Source organism: Gorilla gorilla, chromosome 3 (genome assembly GCF_029281585.2).
Source record: "Gorilla gorilla gorilla isolate KB3781 chromosome 3, NHGRI_mGorGor1-v2.1_pri, whole genome shotgun sequence".
Taxonomy (NCBI): Eukaryota; Metazoa; Chordata; class Mammalia; order Primates; family Hominidae; genus Gorilla; species Gorilla gorilla.
This window is the reverse complement of record NC_073227.2, coordinates 211,821,752-211,847,454: the sequence shown is the minus strand read 5'-3', so window position 1 is coordinate 211,847,454 and position 25,703 is coordinate 211,821,752. Positions and strand designations below refer to the sequence as shown.

The window sequence follows — 25,703 nt, the reverse complement described above, 5'->3', positions numbered from 1 at the left end:
TCCAAGTAGCTTTATTTTAGAGCTATGCACTGAAGACAAGTCTCTCTGATTCCCTGAAGGAGAGGTAGACTCAAAGCTTGAAGAAATTATTTATGAAGAACATTTACTACTGATATTTTTAGTCAGATAATAAATTTTTGATGCCTATAAGAGCTGTACTTTTAATGTGTAAAGTTTTTGACCTACCCTTCTACACCCAGCTAGTTCCCCTTCTTAGTCACAAGGCTGAACACACGTCTAAATTCAAGAAATATTTGTTTTCAATTTTGAGTTTAGCACAATGCTAAGATTTCAGTTTTGTACATGAAACATATTGATCTGCTCACTAGTACCTGACATTAAGTTCTTTCTATTCTAGAAGTTCTTAGTTCATCTCTTTTTCTTTAGGTCCATTAGAACATACTGTACTAAATGGAAGAAGCAAACCAGTCTGCCATGTCTGAGTTTATGTTTCAGGGACTTTGTGATTCAAGGGAGTTGCAGACACTCCTCCTTCTGCCATTTTCTGTACTCTACCTGATGACTGCTGTGGGTAACACCTCTGTTGTACTACTCATCATCGCTGATCTCCATCTCCATTCCCCCATGTACTTTCTCTTAGCCAACCTCTCATTTGTTGACTGTTGCCTTTCCTCAGTAACCACTCCTAAATTAACCACAGACTTTTTAAAGGAAAATAAGACCATTTCCTTTGCAGGCTGTATGAGTCAGATCCTCTGTGTGCATTTCTTTGGAGGGGGTGAGATGGTGCTTCTCGTGACAATGGCCTACGACCATTATGTGGCCATCTGCAAGCCACTCCATTACTCCAGCATCGTGGACAGAAAAAAGTGCATCTGGCTAGTTTTGATATCATGGATCATTGGCTTTGTGCATGCCATGAGTCAACTGGCAGTGATTTTGGATCTGCCCTTCTGTGGATCTAGAGTAGTAGATAGCTTTTTCTGTGATATACCTTTGGTGATCAAACTAGCCTGCATGGATACTCATACTTTGGGAACAGTGATAAATGCCAACAGTGGGACTTTGGCAACAAGTTGCTTCATTCTCTTGCTGATTTCCTATACCTATATCTTATTAAGTCTGCGCCTTCACTCTAAAGATGGGGCATCGAAGGCACTCTCTACCTGTACTTCCCACATCACAGTGGTGTTGCTGTTTTTTGGACCCTGCATCTTTATCTATCTGTGGCCACTCAGCATCACTTGGGTGGACAAGTTCCTTGCAGTGTTTTACACACTAATCACACCTCTCCTGAATCCAGCCATTTACACACTGAGAAATAAAGAGATTCAGAATGCCATAAAGAGACTGTTAAATCAGCATTTGCACTGAAGGGATAATTTTTAGATATGTAATCAGAAAATTCACTGTGTGCACCCCAGTTTGACTGCATTTTGAACTGTAAACTGAACTTTGGATATTACTACTTATTCATATCTGTAAGCTATTAGTAGGCCAGATGTTCGGTTTTTCCATTATAAAAATATGTTTATGAACCTAACATTTAGATTCTTACCAGCTGGGCAAAATAATAATTCTGCCTAAATATTTCTTTGTATATGTTAAAAAATTATCAGATGATAGCAATGACAATAATTGTAAAAATAATTGCCGTAATTCATTAAACAGTACCTATGTTTTCAATACTGTGCAAAGCTTTTTACCTAGATTATGCATTACTTACAAAACCACTTTGAGCTAGTTATCACTATTCCTGTTTTTAAAAATACATGATATATCATCCTAATTCTAACTTAGCTAGAGAGGGTGCTAATGATATTTGAGTGGTCTGCATCTACTTAGAAAACAAAATGATAAATGGATCAAACCATAGTATTATTGCCCCATCCTTCATGACACAATCCCTTTAATTTAAGTTTTCAAGTCTTTAACTTTTAAGTTCAAGGGTACCTGTGTATGTTTGTTCCATAGGTAAACTTGTGTCATGGGGTTTGTTGTACAGACTATTTTATCACCTAGGTATTTAACCTAGTATCCATTGGTTATTTTCCTGTTTCTCTATCTCCTCCTATCCTCCACCCTTCAGTAGGCCCCAGTGTCTGTTGTTCACCTCTATGTGTCTATGTGTTCTCATCATTTACTTCCCACTTGTAAGTGAGAACTTGTAGTATTTGGTTATCTGAACCTACATTAGTTTGCTAAGGATAATAGCCTCCAGCTCCACCCATGTTCCTGAAAAAGGACATGATCTTGTTCTTTTTTATGACTGCAGAGGATTCCATGGTGTAAATATACCACATTTTTTTATCCTGTCTATCATAGATGGGCATTTAGGTTGATTCGATGTCTTTGCTATTGTGAATGGTGCTTCAGTGAACATGCACGTGCCTGTATCTTTATAATAGAATAATTTATATTCCTTTGGGTATATACCTAGTAATGGGATTGCTGGGTGAAATGGTGGTTTTGTCTTCGTGTTTTTGAAAAATCATCACATTGTCTTCCACAATGGTTGAACTAATTTACACTCCCACCAATAGTATGTAAGTGCTCCTTTTACTCCACAACCTTGCCACACTCCCACCAACAGTACGTAAGTGCTCCTTTTACTCCACAACCTTGCCAGCATCTATTGTTTTTTGACCTTTTAATAATAGCCATTCTGACCGGTGTGAGATGGTGTCTCATTCTGGTTTTGATTTGCATTTTTCTAATGATCAGTGATGTCTACCTTTTTTTCATATGATTGTTGGCCACATGTATGTCTTCTTTTGAAAAGACATGTTCGTGTCCTAGGCAATACCATTCAGGACATAGGCACAGCCAAAGATTTCATGATGAAGACACCAAAACCAATTGCAACAAAAGCAAAAATTGACAAATGGGATCTAATTAAACTAAAGAGCTTCTGCACAGCAAAAGAAACTATCAACAGAGTAAACAGACAACCTAAAGAATGGGAGAAAATTTTGCAAACTATGTGTCCAACAAAGGTCTAATATCCAGCATCTATAAGGAACTTAAACAAATTTACAAGAAAAGAAAACATGAGTTTTCAAGTCTTAATTGTTACTGTAAATGTAGTTTCCCTTGAACACACAGAGCGAAGAGTTGCAATCCTTTGAAACATTATTATCTCAGTAAAGAAATGATTTTTATAATTGTAGTTTTACTTTACCATAAGAAATAAGATAAGATAGCTGTGAGTGTGGAGAAGAAGGATGTATTGTTTCAAAAATAAAGAAATTTATACTGATGAGAAGAAAGCCAAGGAGAAACCATCAATAAAAGCAACACAACACAATTATCCATTCATTCACTGCAAAGTTCAGATAAGCTATGTAGTTCTGGGCTATATACCTAATAAACAGTCCGCTTTGTAAGGGTACCTCACCTGACATCCCTCTCCTAAAAATACACGTATGTGTATTTTTATATATACACACATATATATAATACATTTGATACATATAAATAGTAAAATATAGAAAGAAGAAACATGCATATAGTTTGTTTCATTTTAGGGTTAGAATGGGCAAGGACAATTATGTCAACATAACATGATATTTTAAAATAGCTTGTATAATAAAGCATATTATATACCTTTAGATGATATGTATCCTTTGCTGGATAAAATTATATCTACACATATTTATAATATCTTAATTTCTAATTTATTCCATGCACTGTGGAACATCATAACTTTTTCATTCTCATATCTATACAAATACCTAACAAGTTAATAATGACAAACTAATTATCTCTGTGCCAATAAATTAAAGGGCTCATGATGACAATATAACTGATCTAACAAAGATATTTTAAAAATAGATTATTTCATCTTCCAAATACTCAGCTTAGTACTCAATAGTTATGTGTGCAGCCTTATTTCTGGACTCTCTATTCTGTTCCATTGGTCTGTGTGCCTGTTTTTGTACAAATACCATGCTGTTTTGAGTACTGTAGCCTTGTAGTATAGTTTGAAGTTGGGTAACATGATGCCTCCAGCTTTGTTCTTTTTGCCTAGGATTGCCTTGGCTATTTGGGTGCTTTTTTGGTTCCATATGAGTTTTAAAATTGTTTTTTCTAGGCCGGGAATGGTGGCTCATGCCTGTAATCCCAGCACTTTGGGAGGCTGAGGCGGGTGGATCACAAGGTCAGGAGATTGAGACCATCCTGGCTAACATGGTGAAACCCTGTCTCTTCTAAAAGTACAAAAAAATTAGCTGGGTGTGGTGGTGGGCACCTGTAGTCCCAGCTACTTGGGAGGCTGAGGCAGGAGAATGGCATGAACCTGGGAGGCAGAGCTTGCAGTGAACTGAGACCACACCACTGTACTCCAGCCTGGGCAACAGAGCAAGACTCAGTCTCAAAAAAAAAAATTTGTTTTTTCTAATTCTGTGAAGAATGTCATCAGTAGCTTGATAGGAGTACCATTAAATCTGTAAATTTCTTTGGAGAGTATGGCCATTTTAATAATATTGATTCTTCTTATCCATAAGCATGAAATATTTTTCCATTTGTTTGTGTCATCTCTGATTTTTTTGAGCAGTGTTTTGTAATTCTCATGGTGAAGCTCTTTTGCCTTACTGGTTAGCTGTATTCCTAGGTGTTTTATTATTTTTGTGGCAAATGTGAATGAAATTGCATTTCTGATTTTGCTTTTGGCTTGGCTGTTTTTGAACACAATTTATTTCTAAGTAATTCATTTTTCAAAAAGAATCACAATGGAATTTTTTAAATTTGAACTGAATAATGAAAATACAATAAATATAGTATTTATGGTGTGCTGCTGCAGTCATACGTGCAGGGGCATTATTATATATGCATATATTTTTTAAAAGAAAAGATGTGTATCAATAACCCAAATATCCATTCCAAGAAAGTTAACCTACAAAAAGTAGAAAAAATAAATAATAAAAACATAAATTATTTTTATTTTAAAATTTAAAAAATCAAAAAACCAAAAATGATTATTTCAAAAGACTGACAAAATTGATACTACATTTTCAAGACTGATCAAGAAGGAAAGAAGAAAGAGACAAATAACCAAAGCCAAGAATAAGAATACCATTCTATGCATGCTAAAGTCTTTAAAAATATTGCAATATGACATTTTATACAAATTCCATGCCAAAATTTGTAATTAATGTTAATATTTTTTATTAAATACAAAATAAGAAAATAACTACCAAAAGGCTAGCTAATAAAGCAAGAATATCTTAGTGCTCCTATATCTATTAAACAAATTACAATTACAATTAAAACAGTTGCTGTACCAATTATTATTGTATCTAGCTCAAAAATCACTCTTCTTTGGTCAACTTTCTGATGCTGGGACTCTGCAAACCATGTACTTGTTTCCCATCTGACTCCATGTCATGCTTTGACAATAAGGCATGCTACAAGGAGACTGTGAGGTTAAAGCAGGAGGGAGGGGTTTGCTCCTTCCTGTTTGAGTCGGCTTGCTGTGCCTACCATTTACAGAAATGCCCCGAAGGTATTTTTTACAGAAAAAAAAAATTCTAAAATATGCATGAAACCACAAAAGACTGTGAATAGCTAAAGCAATCTTGAGCAAGATGAACAACACTGGAAGCATCACACTACCTTATTTCAAAATCTACTACAAAGCTATACTGATCAAAGCAACATGATACTGTCATAAAAACAGATAGATAAACCTATGGAATGGAATAAAGAGCATAGAAATAAGTCCACACATTTACATTCAATTGATTTGCAACAACAATGTCAAGAAGACAATGGGGAAAAGACAATCTCTTCAATAAATGATGCTGGAAAAACTATATATCCACATGCAGAAGAATGCAGTTGAATCCTTATTTCATACCATATGCAAAATTCAACTCAAAATGGATTAAATACAAATTTAAAACATGAAATGGTATAACTATTAGAACAAAACATAGAAAATATTCTTCCTGACATTGGTTTGGGCCATCATTTTTCTGATATGACCCCAAAAGCACAGGCAAAAAAAGAAAAAATAGACAAATGAGACTATGCCAAATTAAAAAATTTCTAACAACAAAAGAAACGATCAATAGAGTGAAAAAGATAACCTCTTGAATGGGAGAAATATTTGCAAACTACTCATCCAACTGGGGATCGATATCCAGAATATACAAGTAACACAAATATGTCAAAATTAAAATAAATAAATAAATAAAATAAAATAAATTATTTAAAAATCGGCAGAGGACAAGAATAGACATTTCTCAGGAGACAACATACAAAGGGCCACAGATATATCAAAAAATGCTCAACATCACTATTTGTCAGGGAAGTACTAATTAAAACCAAAATGAGATGTCCCCTCAAACCTGTTAGAATGGCTATTATCAAAAAGATGAAAGATAGCAACTATCAGAGAGGATGATAGAAAAGGGAACCGTTGTATCATGTACAAATTAAAAACAGGACTATCACATGATCCAAGAATCCTACTTCTGGGTATATAGCCAAAGGAATTGAAATCAATATGTCAAAGGGATATCTGCACTCCTATGTTATTGCAGCATATTCACAAAGGCCAAGATATAGAATCAACCTAACTGTTCATAGACAGATGAATGGAAAATGAAATGTGATATGGAAAATTATTCAGCCTTAAAAATAGTAGGAAATTCTGTCATTTGAGACAACGTGGATGAACCTAGAGGACATTAAGCTAAGTGAAATAAGTTAGACACAGAAAGACAAATATTGCATGATCTCACTTAGAATCTAAAAAATCTGAACTCATAGAAGCAGAGAATAGTATGATGGTTACTAGGGTTATCTGGCAGGGAGAGGATGAGGAAATGGGACACTGTTAATGAAAGGAAAAAAAATTCAATTAGTAGGAATACATTCAGGGGACCCAATATATGACATGTTGACTGTAATTAATAATGTATTGTATGCTTGAAAATTGCTAATACAGTATATTGTAAATGTTAATATGAGGTAATATATGTGTTAATTAACTTGATTTATTCATTCAACAACATACACATATATTAAAACATCACATTGTATTCCACAAATATATATAATATAATTTTTGTCAATTAAAAAATAATTTTTAAAAATGAGAAACAAAAAAACTGACATTTTCAGATTAAAAAAATTATACAGAAGAATTAATTCATTAAAGTAAAAACAAATGTGGGAAAATGGTTGTTAAATATAATTTAAACCAAATTTAAAATAAGCATATAAAGACTATGGACAAAACAAGAAATCCAAATAAAAAATAAACATATGAAGAATATTCAAACTCACTTTTTATCAAAGAAATGTAAATTTTAAAATATAGCATTGCTATTGTGTTTTCATAAATAATAATATATCATGGATGAGCCTGTGAGGAAACAGACACTCATACTCTGCAAAGCAATGACTAAGATAATTATGTCAGATGATGAATTATGTTAATTAGCTTGATTGTGGTCACTGTTTCACGATAAATATACATATGTATCAAAACATCACATTACACACCATAAAGATATATAACTTGTTATCAAAAAGAAATATAGCAGTTAAAATTTAAAATTTTTAAAAAACCTCTTTTTGAGGTTCGTACCTCACTTAAGTCACGCTGTTCAAAATATTCATGCACTCATTTCTCTCATTCATGTGTTAATATACAGGGTACGGGCCATTATAAATTCCTTCGGCAACTGGAAAGGAAACTTTATGTACTGAGTGCTCAAAGTTGTATTAACTATTTCTTTTTTTGAGCAGCAGCAAGATTTATTGTGAAGAGTGAAAGAACAAAGCTTCCACAGTGTGGAAGGGGACCTGAGCGGTTTGCCCAGTTGTATTAACTTCTAATTCAACACTTTAAGATTCTTAGCATTATTGCAGACAACCCCAGCTTCACAAGTGTGTGTCCTGTGCAGTTGAACAAGATCCCACACTTAAAAGGATCCTACACTTTTTTTAATGCTCTGTTTCTGCCTTGAAATTCTTAACAATTTTTTTAACCAAAGTCCTCACAAATTCAGTTTACATTAGCCCTGCAATCATGTAGACATCCTGATTCCAGACAATGTGTCTGGAGGCAGGGTTTACAGGACTTCAAGAACCTTACCTTCTCAACTTTCATCTGCATCTTTACTCCCAACTATATATGAAGATGATGAAGATAGATATGGATGGTGCTTCTACCATACCCTCTTCCTCTGCCAAACTTCCTTGATCTAGGATAAGGTCAGTAAACTTCTTCCGTAAAAGGCCAAAAGTAAATATCATAGACTCTACAGGCCCTAGAGTGTCTGTCATAACTACTCAACTCTTTTATTGTAGCATAAAAACTGTCAACAGACAATACAGAAACAAACGAGTGTGACCAGGTTCCAGTGAAACTTTATTTACAAAAGATTTGTCCCATGAGTCAAATTTGCCACCTCCAGATCTAGAGAAACACTTTTGAGCCCTTTTATTTTGCTCAACAGTTAAGCATGGCTCCATGTCCCTTACATTTAGTCAGAACTCAGTATGTTTTAAGGAAAGAATGGTTACACGAAGACATACATTCATTCATTTATACAACACATTTTCAGTGTTGAATGATAAATTTTGGAATAGTTAACAGATGATAAAAGTGTTGGTTTCAGTCATCCCTATCCAATGAAGTAAAAAAAAAAGTGTTGAATGGGAAGGAATCAAGAATAGTTATACGAATATCACCATTGCATTAAAGCTCTCTTCCTTGTTTCTAAAAGAATATCTTGACACACATTGAGCTCACTGCCCCCCACACCATGAATGAGGGCATCTTCAACAATTGTGGATGACATCTTAGTTTCCCTCAACTCAGTTAATCTAAGTAAGCTCATGGTATCACTTTCCTGTCCTAGAGGGAACATATTTCCTGCATTTTTCTTTTTTTCCTTACTTTCCATCACCAAGTAACTTCTGATATTTTTTCTCTTGAGAAAATTAATATGACTCATAGACCTGGTTCCCAAGAGAAATCAATGGAGGCCTGGTTACAAGGATCTAAGAAGCATCAATGGGTCACTAACATCTAGTGGTACTAATTAACTCCGTTAATCATTGGGAAGAAAATGTATATATACTTTTGTCTTGGAGCTGATTATACTAGAAAGCAGAAATCAAAATTATCAGTTTCCCAGTGTTACTACTGCACACCCTGGAACAGAACAGGTAGGTCAGAAAAATGCTCCCAATGTTTAGCAATGTCAAGGCAATCTCTTCTTACATTTCCCTTCAACCTTCTATCTCTTCCACTTTTCTGTTTTCCTCCTATCTCCAATTATTTCAATCCTCACAGCATTATTCTTACAATCTTAATCACTAAATTATATTACGCCCATTAAAGGAGAGATTTCTAAACGGATTGACATTTGTACTATCTCTCTTTGGAGAATTAGTATTATAAGGATCTGTTATCTCTTGTCACCTTCCTTATGTCATATGATATGTCACATTTCCCACTGCGGAGACCAAACATGTTCACATCGTGTGCATCCATTTTCCTAATGGAAAGTGGGGGGAAGTGATTTTCTGTCCTCATATAGAGAATGCTGGGGCCATTCCCTCTGTATGCCATATTTGATAAAGCATTTGATAATGTTAGTCAATGCCTGGGCCAAGAATTAAAGGGGTAATTATCAGAATGAAAATGGTTTAATGAAATTGCGTCTATCAGTTCTGAAAAGGGCCTCTATCACAATGAACTAAGGTAGTTATGAATAGAGCTAAAACTTAGGCAACACCATCCTGGACATAGGAATGGGCAAAGATTTCATAAGAAAGACACGAAAACCAATCACAACAAAAGCAAAAATTGAGAAGTGGAATCTAATAAAACAATAGCTTCTGCACAGCAAAAGAAGCTAACAACAAAGTAAACAGACAACCTACAGAATGGGAGAAAATATTTGCAAACTATAAGTCTGACAAAAATCTAATATCTGGCAGCTATAAGGAACTTAAATTTACAAGACAAAAACAACCCCATTAAAAAGTGGGCAAAGAACATGAATAGACACTCTCAAAAGAAGATATACATATGGTTAACAAGCATATGAAAAAAAAGCTCAATATACTGAGCATTAGAGAAATGCAAATCAAAACCATATTGAGATATCATCTCACACCAGGCAGAATGGCTATTATTAAAAAGTCAAAAATAACAGATACTGGTGAGGTTGCAGAGAAAAGGGAACACTTATACACTGTTGGTGGGACTGTAAATTATTTCAACCATTGTGGAAAGCAGTATGGGATGGCGATTCCTCAAAAAGCCAAAAACAGAACTATCATTCAACCCAGCAATTCCATTAGTGGGTATATACCCAGAAGAATATAAATCGTTCTACCATAAAGACGCATGCATGAGAATGTTCATTGCAGCACTGCTCACAATAGCAGAGACATGGAATCAACTTAAATGCCCATCAGTAACAGACTGGATAAAGAAAGTGTGGTACAGATACACCGTGGATTACTATGCAGCCATAAAAAAGAACAAGATCATGTCTTTGACAGGAACATGGATGGAGCTGGAGGCTATTATCCTTAGCAAACTAACGCAGGAACAGAAATCCAAATACCACATGTTCTCACTTATGAGTGTGAGATAAATGATGAGAACTTATAAACACAAAGAAGGAAACAACAGGCATTGGGGTCTACTTGAGGACGATGGGAAGAGGGAGAGGAGCAGAAAAGATAACTATTGACTACTGGGCGCTACCTGGGGGATGAAATAATCTGTACAACGAACCCCCAGGACATGAGTTTACCTATGTAACAGACCTTCACATGTACCCCCGAACCTAAAATAAAAGTCAAAAAAAAAAAGAAAAAAAAGAAAAATCCATGCATATGATGCATCAGTTAACAAGGCACTGGTGAGATTAATTTTAAGTATTATTGTCTGTGTTTTTGGTCTCAGAAAAGTTACGATTTCCCTTAGTTCCTTAGGGCAGAGAGAATCTTCAATCACTGAAGTCAGGAGACACACATTCTATCTGATTTTCTACATTATCTGTTTGAAAAGGTTACCCACTTATTAGTGTTAAAGCCAAGATATCCAGCAAGGATAGCAACCAACTCTTAAGGTACTCTCCCTTAGGAGGATTCCTGATTCTTTAATGTTTTCTAAAAAAGCAAAACAAACAAAACACTAAATGTTTTCTCTTTCAACTTATTTGAATACACTCTTTTCTCACTGCTCTGAGCATGAATTCAGTATTTCAGGGCAAACTAACTGAATGTTAGAACCAACTCCTGATAAGTCTTGAACAAAAGATAGAATCCTCTATAAACAGGTTAATCGCCAGGACATAGTAGTATTTAGAGTTACTAGTAAGCCTGATGCCACTACACAATTCTAGCTTTTCTCTTTTGGATGATTGTTTCATTCAGTCTTATCTCTTTTAGAAAACATAGGAAAAATTATTTAATAATAAAATTTAATTGGCAAAATGAAGGTATGGCTTATAAGAGTGTTTTCCTATTGTTTTCAGTGTATGACTCACTGTTCTAAATAACTGGGACACCCAAGGATTCTGTAAAATGCCATCCAGTTATCATTTATATTCCCTAACTCAAAATTCATTCACATGTATTCATTTTTTTCTAAACAAATTAGCATGTAGAATTCTGGTTAAAATTTGGCATGGAACACCCAGGCATTTTTTCATAATGCACCCAATAACTGTCACTCACTAATTGAGAATGGTGATTTAACAAAGGATAATAAAATTATGAAACTAATGCCACAAAACATCTGTCTCTAACTGGTGTGTGTGTGTGTGTGTGTGTAAGAGGGAGAGAGAGAAAATTTCACTCCCTCCATAAATCTCACAGTATTCTTTTTCTTTTTCCTTTCCTTTCCTTGCTCTTCTTTCTCTCCTATTGCTTTCCTTTCATTTCCTTCTCATAAAAGAAAAATAACAATATAGAAAATAACAAAATATAGATGGTCAACCTTTTTAATATTAAGGTTACCTAAAATGCCATTATCCAAAGTGGTTCTCTGGAGATGCTGATGTATATACTTACATATTTTACAGTGTATTCAAGTAAAGAGTCTACTACATAAGACATATCCTTTTGTAACCAACTTTTGTCATTAACAATTTACTGGACTTGTCAACAAACCTAAATCTGTATCATCTATAATGGCTACGTTCATTTTGGTATGAATCTTAATTACCCCTTTCTGCATTATTTAATGATTTTCTCATATGTCACTCTTAAATGTACTTCTAATTTTTCACTTTAGATCACATAATGAATGAATCCAAATATGTTATGGATAGATATCTTCAAACTTTCTACTTACAAGTAGTGATAATAACAGATGTTCTCTCTAAAGTGTAGTTGGTAACAATTTTACTGACCTTTAAAAACATCTTAATGGGACAAAGTTCAAATATTTGATGACCAGCTATCGTGACCTTTATCTCTGTGGCTCTGTGGGCCTGTAGTTTTTACGTGCTTTTAGTGTATCATGATTAAATATTTTGTTTTAGTAAAGACACCATTATTTCCCAACTTCATATTCAAATTGTCAAAGGTATTAATCCTAGAGCAGAACTCTCAAAAGCACCAACTCTGATTCCTAACAAAGCATGGAAAAGCCCTCTCTCTGAGTTTCAGATACTCTTTTTTGTGGGGGTTGAGTTTCACTTTACTTAAAGTGAGTCTTAATCCTCCAACAAGTCAACAAGTGATTGGCTGGAATCACACGTATTGGAAAACCAGCAGAAGAGTAAGTCTTTGCATTTTATGCTACTGTACCTCTGAGATTAATTGCTCTTTCCCTCATTGGCCAGTCACTCTTAAGTGTGTGATTAATGCCTGAGATTGTGTGAAGTAAAAGATGGATCAGAGGCCGGGCGCGGTGGCTCGCGCCTGTCATCCCAGCACTTTGGGCGGCGGAGGCGGGCGGATCACGAGGTCAGGAGATCGAGACCATCCTGGCCAACACGGTGAAACCCCGTCTCTACTGAAAATACAAAAAATTAGCCGGGCACGGTGGCGGGCGCCTGCGGTCCCAGCTGCTGGGGAGGCCGAGGCAGGAGAAGGGCGCGAACCCGGGAGGCGGAGCTTGCAGTGAGCCGAGATCGCGCCACCGCACTCCAGCCTGGGGGACCCAGCGAGACTCCATCTAAAAAACAAAAAAAACATCGATCAGAGAGTACCTCCTCTAAGGGTATATGCAGATAAATACAATTAAGGGTATTAACATTTCAAATACGGGTGACTATTTCTTACGTGGACGATGTTGTGTTGAACATGGGTGAATAAGCCTGAAGCAGCCATAATTACCGCACGATACGCATGGTAAAGAAGTACTCTGTTACGGAAATTATATTCTTTGCGCCTCTAATCCTTCACTCCACCTGCCATATTCACACATGACTTTTTTCTTTGCTGTTCTTGTCTAATTGTTATTAATAACTTATGATCTAATTGTTATTAATAAATAACTTATGATCACATGATTTATTAATAAATTAATAAATAACTTACGATCACCGCATTTCCCCAATTCATTTATCTTTCTTTCATTTTCTCTCTTTGTGTGTTTTCTATCTTCATATTTCAGCACTTGCCACATATTTCCCACAAAATCATTTATGGTCAAACAACACTTCAACGTGTAGCATTTGTATTTCTCAATTCTTCCTCACTTTCTTCCTTCAGAATACTAAAGCTTCTTCTCTACTGACTGAGTCAATGGCCAATGGATAGAGTAAATAATTCTGCGGTATCTAAATTTGTATTGATTGGACTTTCAAGCTCTTGGGAGATGCATCTTTTTCTTTTTTGGTTCTTCTCTGTGTTCTACATGGGAATTATCCTGGAAAATCTCTTCATTGTGTTCACAGTAATTATTGACTCTCATTTAAATTCCCCAGGTACTGCCTACTGGCCAACATTTATCTTCTTGATCTGGGTCTTCTACAGTTCTGACTTTTTCACTAACTGCAGCATCATTTCTTTTCCAAGATGCATGATACAGATATTTTTCATTTGTGTCATGCGTAAAAATTGAGATGGTGCTGCTCATAACCATGGCATAGAGCAGGTACACTGCCAATCTGTAAGCCTCCCCATTACCTGACCACAATGAACCCCAAAATGTGTGTTTCCTTTGTTGGAGGCATCCTGGATAGTCAGGATAATCCATGCTGTATCTCAGTTTGTTTTTGCCATAAACTTGCCTTTTTGTGGCCCTAATAGAGTAGATAGTTTTCACTGTGATTTTCCTTATGTCATGAAACTTGCTTGTGTAGACACTTACAAACTAGAGGTTGTAGTCACTGCTAACAGTGGGCTTATATCCATAGCTACCTGTTTCTTATTAATAATATCCTATATTTTCATTTTGGTAACCGTCTAGAATCCTTCTTCAGGAGACTTATCTAAAGCATTTGTGTCATGTTAGATCACATCACAGTAGGGATTTTGTTTTTTATGCCATGTATATTTCTCTATGTGTAGCCTTTGCCTAAAACAACACATGATTAATATTTGTTCATTGTTCCTTTTGCTATCACCACTGTCTAGGATCTACACATTAAGAAACAAAGACACGAACGTCTCCATGGAAAGACTGGGAAAATGGATTGCAGGTTCTAGCAGGATGTCATAATAAATGGTGCATATCCAGAGTGCAAGATGATTCAGTCTCACCAAGAACACTGAAAGTCACATGGCTACCAGCATTATTGTGATAAGAACTACTATTTTGGGAGATAGTTTAGCAAAGGTGCCATGTAGAAATTGATTAAGTCAGAGGTATCTTTAACTTGCCACCACAGAGAAGAGATTAATTTCATATACTTCCATTGAGAAGAGAGATAAGAATACAAAACCAAGCTGATTTGCAGGAGTAAACTTGACATTCAAATACTATTTCCTGAATGACATTTTCTGAGACATGCTAATTGTAATTACTTTCAGCTTCAAAACATAATAAATTTATCTCATAGTAAGCATATAGATGGAATAAATAAAATGTGAACTTAGGTAAATTATAAATTAATAAAGTATATTTTTAAAATTTCCATTTTAATTTCTGTTTAAATTAGAATAAGAAACAAAAACAACTATGTAATACCTGTGCAAAGCCCTGAACTGAGATTTGACTTTACCTTGAGCTTTGTCAGTTTACGATGCTAGTTCAGTTTTGTGCTCAGATTTGAGTGATTGCAGGAAGAGAATAAATTTCTTTAATGCTGTCAATACTTTAAATAGATACAGACAGAGCATTTTCACTTTTTCCTGCATCTCTATTATTCTAAAAATGAGAACATTCCAAAAGTCAATCATCCAAGTTTATTCTAAAAAGATGTGTAGAAATAACAGTTGTTTCACAGGAGACTAATCGCCCAAGGGTATGTGTTTAGAGGTACTGGTTTCTTAAATAAGGTTTTCTAGTCAGGCAAAAGATTCCCTGGAGCTTATGCATCTGTGGTTGATATTTTGGGATAAGAATAAAGCTAGAAATGGTGAGGCATATTCAATTTCATTGAAGATTTCTGCATTTGAAATAAAAACTCTATTGAAGTTACACATACTTTTTTCATGTATTTGTTTCTACTGCTTTGTAAATTATAATAGCTCAATTAAGAGAAACCGGTACCTATGCTATTTTGTCCTGTGATTCTCCAAGAACCTTCCTAAGTTATTCTACTTAATTGCTTTATCACTCATATGAATGGGAATTTCTTCTCTTAATTGCTGCTAATCTCCCCCATCTTCAAATACTCTACCGGGCTTCTGGAACACCACAGCTTCCTGGCTTTTTCTCCTACCTCTTGGGCAAGTCCTTCCCTCTGTCATTTGCTGAGTGTTCCTCATCTGCTTAACCACCAATCAACCTATTGCCCATAATCTGATCTTTGGCCTGTTTTCACTTAGATTCTATCCCTACGTATCACCCATTCCCACAGCTTTAATTACCATCTAAACACTAGGGGCTCTCAAACCTTGTATTTTTCTTTCTTTCTTTCTTTCTTTCTTTCTTTCTTTCTTTCTTTCTTTCTTTCTTTCTTTCTTCCTCCTTTTCTTTCTTTCATTCTTTCTTTCTTTTTTAAGGGGCAGGGTCTCACTATGTTGCTGAGGCTGGTCTCAAACTCCTGACCTCAAGCAATCTGCCTGCTTCAGCCTCCCAAGTAGCTGAGAATACAGGGACAAGCCATTGCACCTGACCCTGGTACTATTTCTTGAGTTCCTGATCCACAGATCTAACCTCCTACTTTCCTGGATGCCACACAAGATCTTCCACTCAACAAGTCTGCAACTAAACTAGTCTTCCTCTTTTCAAACCTACTCTTCTTTCAGTGTTCTCAGTCACAATAATTTGTACCAACTAGTTACCTAGTTACACAACCCAAAATCTGGGGAAAATAATAGATTTCTTTCTCCATAGTACCCCAAAATCAATAAATCATCAAGTCTTATTCTACCTTCCAAAAAGCCTTACATATGTGCCTTTATTTTCATCTGTAACACCACTATTCCTGTCTAAGCCTACCTATGTCATTTTTGGAAGAGAACATTGTCACCTATGTGATCTTCCCACTTAAAATCCTATTATCTACACTTCAGTAAAAGAATAAAAAATTTAATCTAAGCATGTAATTCTTTTGCTAAAGACACTTCACATGCTTCCTTGCCCTTAAACTGGTATGTTATCATGGTATAGTAGGCCATCCAAGACCTGGTTTCCTTCCTTTTCTTCAGTCTCAGAGAATAACATATTCTTTCCCTGCAACTCCAGATCCAATTTGGTTTTCTTTCACTTGCCTGGAAACTTCAAATTCTATCAACTCTGGGGCTTTCCACTAGCTAATCATTTTGTATACAATATTTGTCCTTCATGTTTTGCATCTTAACATCTCAGCTTTCAGTTTCATCATTTTACCAGGGAGGCCTCCCAGAACCTGAGTCCAGAAGAGTTCCTTCCATTGTATATTCCTCTAGCACTACCTATTACCTCTTTTGTAAGACTAACAGCCCTCAAAATTTCTCATTCAGTGATGTCTTCCTCATTGCATTTTAAGTTCAACATGAGCAGGACTTTGTCATGTTCACCTCTATCACATCATAAATATAGCAAAGAGTAAAACTATTGCAACGTGACTAATGTATTGAATGATGCTTCAGCTTTCTTCTTACGTTCAATCACAGGTCATACGACTAAAGAACTTCCTTTTTAATCTCCTTTTCTATTCTCAATTAATTTCCTCTGCCTGCATCACCTCAAGTCTCTGGGGTGAAATCCACTAATGAATTCCTTTTGCAGCTTAAGCCAATTCCAATCTTGAGCCAATCTCAGGTGAAGAAGCCTGTAAATTATCACTCTCAGTCCTCTCTTGTACTACTAGGTCTCATGAACTCTTCATTAACAACTCCAGCTTCTCTGCTAGCCCAAAAGCCTTTTGCTGCCAAGAAAACCCATGATTCATGCCTCAGGAAACAGCCTTCAAATCACAACATGTTCTGTATCTGGCTGGCCAACTCCCTGCAACTTATTTCTGCCTAGATTCTCCCTCATTCATTTCAATACGCTGTTCGGCCTGCTACCCCAGTTTCCCACTTAGAACAATGGCACACAGGACAGGAGCACATTGGCACATCAGAATGACTTATGTACTGCTCATTGTGTTGCAGAAGAGACCTCTGTGGGGGCAATAGAACAGATTTTCCTCTCATGTCACTGTAGTTGTGGTTTCCCTAAGCACCTAAACTGTTTTATCTCATCTTAGGTAGACAATAATCCATGTAACTGACTGTGTATCCTAATTTTAAAAAATATTTCTGCCCACATTATTCTGCAGTTTTTATCTTGCTTACGTATTTTTGGAATGTTACTATTTTTCAAAAATTAATTTGGGATCAACCAACATTTCTTATTCTGCTGCTGTTCTAGAAAAAATCATTTTCCTCATTTCTGAACAAGAGAAAATGAAACACAGCTCTAAACAAATGCCACTGTAAACCAAGTTGGAGCCTTTGCACTTTCAGGCCACCATGATAACCTGGAGATTAGGTTTTTCTGTGTCTTACATCAATAATAAAGCCAAGCTTCTCCAGGGGTATCCACTAGGCTTGTCTCAATGGCGCAATACAGGTCGTTTTGTGAATGATTACCTCACCCTCATGGAAACACACTCTTGTTACAGAAACTCAGAATGACTCTATTTTTTTCTTTTATATTTGTATATGTTTTTCCAATACCTCTGAAAAAACTGATCCAAAAAAAATACAAATTTTAATAGTAGCCAGTCAATTCAGGAAGGATAAAGGTCAAAAACTTTCAAAGAAACCTTCAGCCCCAACACACTAAAGTTTGGGAGCACAGGTTGGCATCCAGAGGTAAACATTTGTTATAATTGATAACAGGAGAAGGATCCATTTATTCACCTGTTATCAATTACAGGCATTGTATTTAAAGATCAGATGTTTTATATGTATTTCTTCAAATTTCATTCATGGTGCCATAAGTGAAGGTATGTCTGTCCACCCTGAATATATTTTCACTCCCTCATCTCAGTCATTCCAAACAATTCACACACTAAGATTACCCATGCTAAATGGGGATTCTTTTTTACTAGCCAATGTAGTACCTCAAATCCTTCCTTCCTTCTCCCTGTTTCATCAGCAGGCAATTCTTTTGATACTTTTGTCAAGGGGAAATTGTGTGACTCAGAGACCTAGTCCCCAAGAGAAACTAATAATGGGCTGGGTATTGTCTGTCTCAGCAGCATCAGTGAGCCCCTCTCCTGTGCAGCTAATTAGCTTCCTTTCCAATATGAAAAATCTTATATATAGCTTTGTCTTTGGGGTATTACATAAATGAAGATTAAGCTATCTGAATTTCTCCTTCTCCTAAAAATGCACATCCTATGACTGAAAAGACAGGTAAGAGAGATGCTTTTAATTACAAAACTTTCCCTGTTGTGGTTGCTTCTCTCTATCCTTCTGAACTCCCTTTCAATTTCTTCTCTTCTGTAAAACATTTGTGCCCAAAATCTTCTGCTTTCTGAAATATTTTATCTTTTTCTTCCACACTATCTCTTATTTTCAAATTTTAATCATTAAATTATGTCTTATAAAACTAATCCCACATATAAACCCCTATAATTTCAGTTTGTCCCTAGTATGAAGTTCTTTAAAGATGTGTAGTTTTCTAACTTTCATGCTCTCCAATTCATTATAAACTTCATTTTCCACTGTGAAAAGGAGATGTCTGATCTCAGCTATTCCCATCCTATTTGAAAACCAGATTTAGTTTTAAACCAGAGGAAGGGAATCTCAAGTCTTTACCTCCCACAGTCTGGTGTGATTCTCTCTCTTTTGGTATTACCTTCCTCCACATTGGAACACTCCAGCCAATGCATAGGCTGAGAGACTATCTCAGATTCAGAAAGATTTGGCCTCATCCCAGGGGAGGGTACAGAGGAGCTGATGGCTATGAATTCTAAAATGGAACTGCTCCAGGTTGTTTGAAGAAATAAGAAAGGGAATTGGGAAGAGCAATGCCCAGTGAAAAAGAAGAAATAATATTTTAGGAAGTGAATGCTAATTTTATTTTAAACAAAATAAGAACTCAAGGAATAAGAGGGTTCTTCCGATAGGTTAGAGTGATCCTGTCAAACATATATGCTTCTAGATTTTTTTAAAGACTGTTTCTACTAAGAAAGCATAGACCACTATTGAGAAAGATCATTAAACTGGAATTCAGGAGGTCTGCCTTCTGATTCTGACTTCTTGAATGTATTGTTAGCCATTTAACCACACTGTGTTGTTTCTCATTCTACCTGTAGAATCTCAAAGTTCTTTCCCACTTCTATACAAAACTATAATTCTGAACATCCTTTTTGTTTAATATAAGTCTGCATTTCCTGTTTGAAGATATGTGTCCCAGACCCTAAATGACTGACAAATTTTAAATCTCCAATAGGAAAGATGACAAACTTTATGGAAACTTGGCTTCTGAAGAACTCCTAGAAGCTTTCCAAAGTCATCAGTGTTTCCTAAGAAGGCAGAGAAATCAAACGCATGGTCTTTTCCTCCAGACAAGCTCCTCTGGGTCATCACGATTTCTTCAACAATAAAATGTAATAATTCCAAATGTTTGTAACAGAATGGGTAGGACTTTCTTCACTTATTTAAATACTCCCTTTTTATGCAACTGAGTTTTCATCAACAAGTACAAGCTTGCGAAGGAGTACTTTAAAATGCAATTTCTCTCTTTTTGTGGGGGCTAATATTTTATTTCTCATATTAACAATTTATTATGCTGTTTTTAGAAAGCTCATTCATCAAGTATTTCTTGAGCTTTTTCTATCAGACAGGCACTGTTTTAGGCAAGTAATTATGCACTGAACAATGCAAAAAGTTTCCCTGCACTCATGGACTTTAATTTTACATTTACGAAAAGCTACAAATATTAGAATAAGTAAAATACTGCCTGGAGGCTAAAGCATATTTTGATGACTTATTCCCTAATTCTTTTAGAAGAGAACTCACCTGTCGGTTAGCTGAACCACTACCAGTGATATCCAACTATACATTCAATCCCACCATACCTCATTATCACACCTATTCACTCACAAGCTTAAACTCTTTTCTCCACATCAGTGACTATTTCCTACAGCTTTTCTTTTACTTTCCACGTTTGCAGTGACAATATACATAAACAGTGTATGAAAACCCAAGTAAAATCTACTCTCTCAGGTGTTCATAATGCATCAATACATATTGCTTTAAGCCATGAAGGTAACCTAAGTAAAGATGTACCATGTTCCACCAATGCTTCTTTTGATCATCATTTTATCCTGTTTTTTCTTTAGGATTCTTTCTTATTCCTTCCCCTGACCCTTCTTTTATTCTCCAAATTCTTTCCAATTCATCTTTGTTCTTCCCTTTCCTTTTTACTCTCTTTAAACATTCTATGGACTCTGACTCCTTCACACTGATATTGAACGCCCATAGTTTCATATTTTGGATTGTGATTGTTTTATTTTAAAATGGCAAATGTTCATGTTATAAAGAGAATTTTTCAGTCTTTAGACTAATAGGTTCATGTAGTTTGGGATTTTCCTCTTTAAGAAAATTAATTATCACTCACACTCCAAGACAAACACCATTTCAGTAGCAATATGAATTTCAGTATTAATAGGAATCTCCAAATATGACAAAGTAATTCAGACATTAATTGCTTTTGTTTTGGAATTGCTCTTATAAGATGAAATATCACTTTCATGATGAGAGTCCTAGAGTGCTTGGTTTATATATTGTATCTTAGTTTTAACAGGATAAAACACTTGATCCTAAGCAGTAAACATGATTCTTCAGCTTCAACTCCATTTCTTTATAAATAAATATTTATGAATTGGTGTTGAGCTTAGTAAGTCACCAAACACCTTCTGCTCAGCAGCATAAAGGACATTTCCATGAAACCTCCCAGGGATAATCGTATTTACTCTATAATGTTTCCCAGGTTCAATTCCTCTCCCAAAATTCTTTGTTCTTAAGCCCCTATGATCTGGGTGATCTAAATATGGGTAAGAAGTCCAGGGATAGCACTATGAATGAAGTGAAAATAGTAAAACATAGTTAAAAATGTACAGATGCTCTCCGACTTATAATAGGGTTATGTCCTGATAAATCCATCATAAGTTAAAAATGCATTTAATATTCCTAATGTACCTCACATCATAGTTTAGCCTAGCCTACCTTAAATGTGCTCAGAACACTTTCATTAGCTTATATAAGATCACCTAATACAAAGCCTATTTTATAATAAAATATTGAATAGCTCACGTAATATACTGACTACTATACTCAAGTACAGTTTCTTCTGAATGCATGTCACTTTCTCACCACTGTAAAGTCAAACAATTATAAGTCAAACTATCACAAGCCAGGGACCATCCATATGTATTTCATTCAGAAAATGCTGGAAAGAGCATTTAGGAGAATATCTAGACGAGAGAAGGTAGAAAGCCATGCACAAACTGACTGAGAGTTTAAAAAAATGCATGCATATTGTGGAGATAGAAATCAAATCCATTTGTCTCCATCTGCTGTATTCTTCCCAAAATATTATCTCTTCTTATCCCATTATACTATATTGCATTTCTTTGACCATTTATTGTGTATCTCTTAATATTTCCCACTTCATCATTACTAACCTCACTCACTCTGAACTTGATGAGAGCACCTGAGCATTAATTTTTCTTATAATTATTTAATGATTACCAGAATTCGTTCAGTATGGCCAGCTCTGGTCAAAGTGAGGCAGGCAAGATGCTTTGTCAACTGCCTGGATGGAATGTCTCAAAAGGTTTCCATTTCATGGTAGCATTATGCAAAGTTCAAGACGTTTAATCAAGACCCTTCACTTACTTAACTATACCTCCTTGAGAATCCCATCTATGAAAAAATTCTAGTCATTATAAAAATGATTGATTAAATGAAGGAAGTAGTAGAGTTCTTCATTTCTTTAGTTGGTTTAGTCTCTTATGAGTCAATCCTAGTTTTCAAAATTCTTAATAAACCATTTATTCCTTCAACTTTCTATGCCATTTGATGTTTTGTCAAAAAAATTATATAATATGTATACAAAAAGATATTTCAAAATCTAGAAAGAGAGCTTTAGAGCTTTGTAAAGCTCTTTGAAAAATCAAAAGCAACTACTGTTAATTAACATGTTGTACTATGCAATTTGTTTACCATTATTACTCTCAGTATTTTTAAGAAAAGTCTTTCCATTGTTATTATAAATGCTTCTATTGATATTTATTTTAATAACTGTTATTACAGTCCATCATGTACATACACTATACTTAAACCTAATGTTTGGTATTTAAATCGTTTCAAGATTTTATCACTGTCAACAAAGTATGATGAATATTTTTATGCTGAAAACTTCTGTAAAAATAGAATTCCAAGAGTATTATTGCACCAAAAGGCATGGACTTAAAATTCTTGATACATGATTTCAAAATATTTTCTTTAAGGTTTGAATCAGTCTATATTCCCTCCAGCAGCGTATAAAAGTGCCAATTTCTCTGGTCCTTAGCCAGTTTGGGTAATAATAATTGTAAAACTTTTTTTTCTTTTTTTTTGAGACAGAGTCTCCCTCTGTCACCAGGCTGAAGTGCAGTGGTGCAATCTCGGCTCACTGCAACCTCCGCCTCCCGGGGTCAAGCTATTCTCCTGCCTCAGCCTCCCGAGTAGCTGGGACTACAGGCATGCACCACCATGCCCAGCTAATTTTTGTTATTTTTAGTAGAGACGGAGTTTCCCCATGTTGGACAGGATGGTCTCGATCTCTTGACCTCGTGATCCACCCTCCTCGGCCTCCCAAAGTGCTGAGATAACAGGCGTGAACCACCATGCCCGGCCTGTAAAACTTTTTCCTAATTTAACAGAAAAATAATAGTATTACATTTTATCATATTTCTTTGATTTCTAAGACACACATACACACACACACACATATCGGTATATACAAATACATGTATAGCTTACATTTTAATTCTTCATTTCATTTGTTCATTTATTAGGTCTTGGAGATTTTGTGAAACTGTTTAAATTCTTTCTTATACTATGAAGATATCAACCTTTTGTCTCTACAGCATTTCAAATTCAAGTATGATTCACGTGTTAGTTTGGGGTAGATCATTATAGGCACATGTAGGAAACAGCTTTCAGAGATGCCTTAACCGTAATTATGCATTTGTATTATAATTTTTATTTAATGTTATTATTGATTGCATTTTTAAAGATTCTGTATTTTTTAAACCATTTATTTGTATATATTGGTATACAATCTTGCCATTTTCTGGGATTTCATATTTCCTTATTTTTGTTTTTTACCTTTTTTGGCTTGAATTTTTTGAGTTTTTATGCATTCTTTTCCAGTTTCTTAAGATGCTAATAAATTCATGTATTTGATCAATTGAGAACATTTAAAACAATAGACTGCCTCTGAGCACAGCTTTGTCCATATTACATTAACCTTTTATACCCTGGGTTCCCACTAGTTTTTAAATAATCTACTATCAAATAAAAGATTTGTTAATAATACATTTTAAATCATTAACACTTAACGCATTATTTTCAGTCACACTAAGTTGATTCCTTCCTTTCTTTCAGGTGGCTTCAGAGTCTTCCCTTCTATCTGATTCAATGGACCAAGTAAATGACTCTCTGGTAACAGAATTTGTATTACTTGGACTTGCACAATCCTTGGAAGTGCAGTTTTTCCTTTTTCTCTTCTTCTCTTTATTCTATGTGAGAATTATCCTGGGAAACCTCTTCATTGTGTTCACAGTGATCTTTGATCCTCACTTACACTCCCCCATGTATATTCTGCTGGCCAACCTATCGCTCATTGACTTGAGCCTTTCATCTACCACAGTTCCTAGGTTGATCTATGATCTTTTTACTGATGGTAAAGTTATTTCCTTCCATAATTGTATGATACAAATGTTCTTTATCCATGTTACGGGAGGAGTTGAAATGGTGCTGCTGATAGTCATGGCATATGATAGGTACACTGCGATCTGCAAGCCTCTCCACTATCCAACTATTATGAATCCCAAAATGTGCATGTTTTTGGTAGCAGCAGCTTGGGTCATTGGGGTGATTCATGCTATGTCTCAGTTTGTTTTTGTCATAAATTTACCCTTCTGTGGCCCTAATAATGTGGGGAGCTTTTATTGTGATTTTCCTCGGGTTATTAAACTTGCATGCATGGACACTTACGGGCTAGAATTTGTGGTCACTGCCAACAGTGGATTCCTATCTATGGGCACCTTCTTTTTCTTAATTGTATCGTACATTTTTATTCTGGTCACTGTCCGACGACATTCCTCAAATGATTTATCCAAAGCATTCTTCACTTCGTCGGCTCACATCACCGTAGTGGTTTTGTTTTTTGCTCCATGCATGTTTCTCTACGTGTGGCCTTTCCCTACTAAGTCATTGGATAAATTTTTTGCCATCATGAACTTTGCTGTCACCCCTGTCTTAAATCCTGCCATCTACACTTTAAGGAACAAAGATATGAAGTTTGCAATGAGAAGGCTGAATCAACATATTTTAAATTCTATGGAGACGACATAACAGATTTGGTTGATGAGAGCACAGGATAAATGCCATGGACCATCAAGACTCCTGTGATCACCATGATCACTATGGAAGGCGCACATTTTTAGTATTGCCTGAAAAAACTGAAAAATCTGCAAAAAGGATGCATTAAATCTAAGAATTGTATTTCAGATAAAGTTGCAACATTTTTTGTTAATCATAAAAAGTATATATTTCTATCTAATGTGTGTATCTAATTAACAGCAATGACTATCTTTAATTTTGATGTAGTTATTTTATATCTGTATATAAGCACATACACATATATATGACCTAGGTTTATTTATCAGTATTTTTATGCTGATAATAAGCATCACTGGAAATTAATTTTCTTATGGAAATTATGTGGATCCAATGGATAAAATATGAGTTTATATAAATTAGTAAATGCCAAAATCAAGGAAGAAACAATTTTTATTTTAATTGTACTTTAAGTTAGATAAATGGTAAGGTCAACAGCTTGTTACAACCCTTAAGTATTATTTTCAGGCTGATTGTCAATATGTTTTGTACAATGTTCTCACTTATAGGTGGGAATTGAACAATGAGAACACATGGACACAGGA

General features: G+C 35.3%; 2 protein-coding genes across 2 annotated transcripts; both read left to right on the top strand.

Annotated features, from left to right (window-relative positions):
* Positions 1-411: 411 nt before the first annotated feature.
* LOC129532894 (olfactory receptor 4K15-like) lies at positions 412-1,335 on the top strand. Its single transcript, XM_055384148.1, has one exon. The coding sequence runs from the start codon at positions 412-414 to the stop codon at positions 1,333-1,335; it is 924 nt and encodes a 307-aa protein (XP_055240123.1).
* An 18,613-nt stretch (positions 1,336-19,948) lies between these two features.
* Positions 19,949-25,264, top strand: LOC129532821 (olfactory receptor 4F6-like). Its single transcript, XM_055384051.2, has 2 exons — positions 19,949-20,093; positions 24,142-25,264. The coding sequence occupies exon 2, from the start codon at positions 24,175-24,177 to the stop codon at positions 25,111-25,113; it is 939 nt and encodes a 312-aa protein (XP_055240026.1). The 5' UTR covers positions 19,949-20,093; positions 24,142-24,174; the 3' UTR covers positions 25,114-25,264.
* The last annotated feature ends 439 nt before the right edge of the window (positions 25,265-25,703 follow it).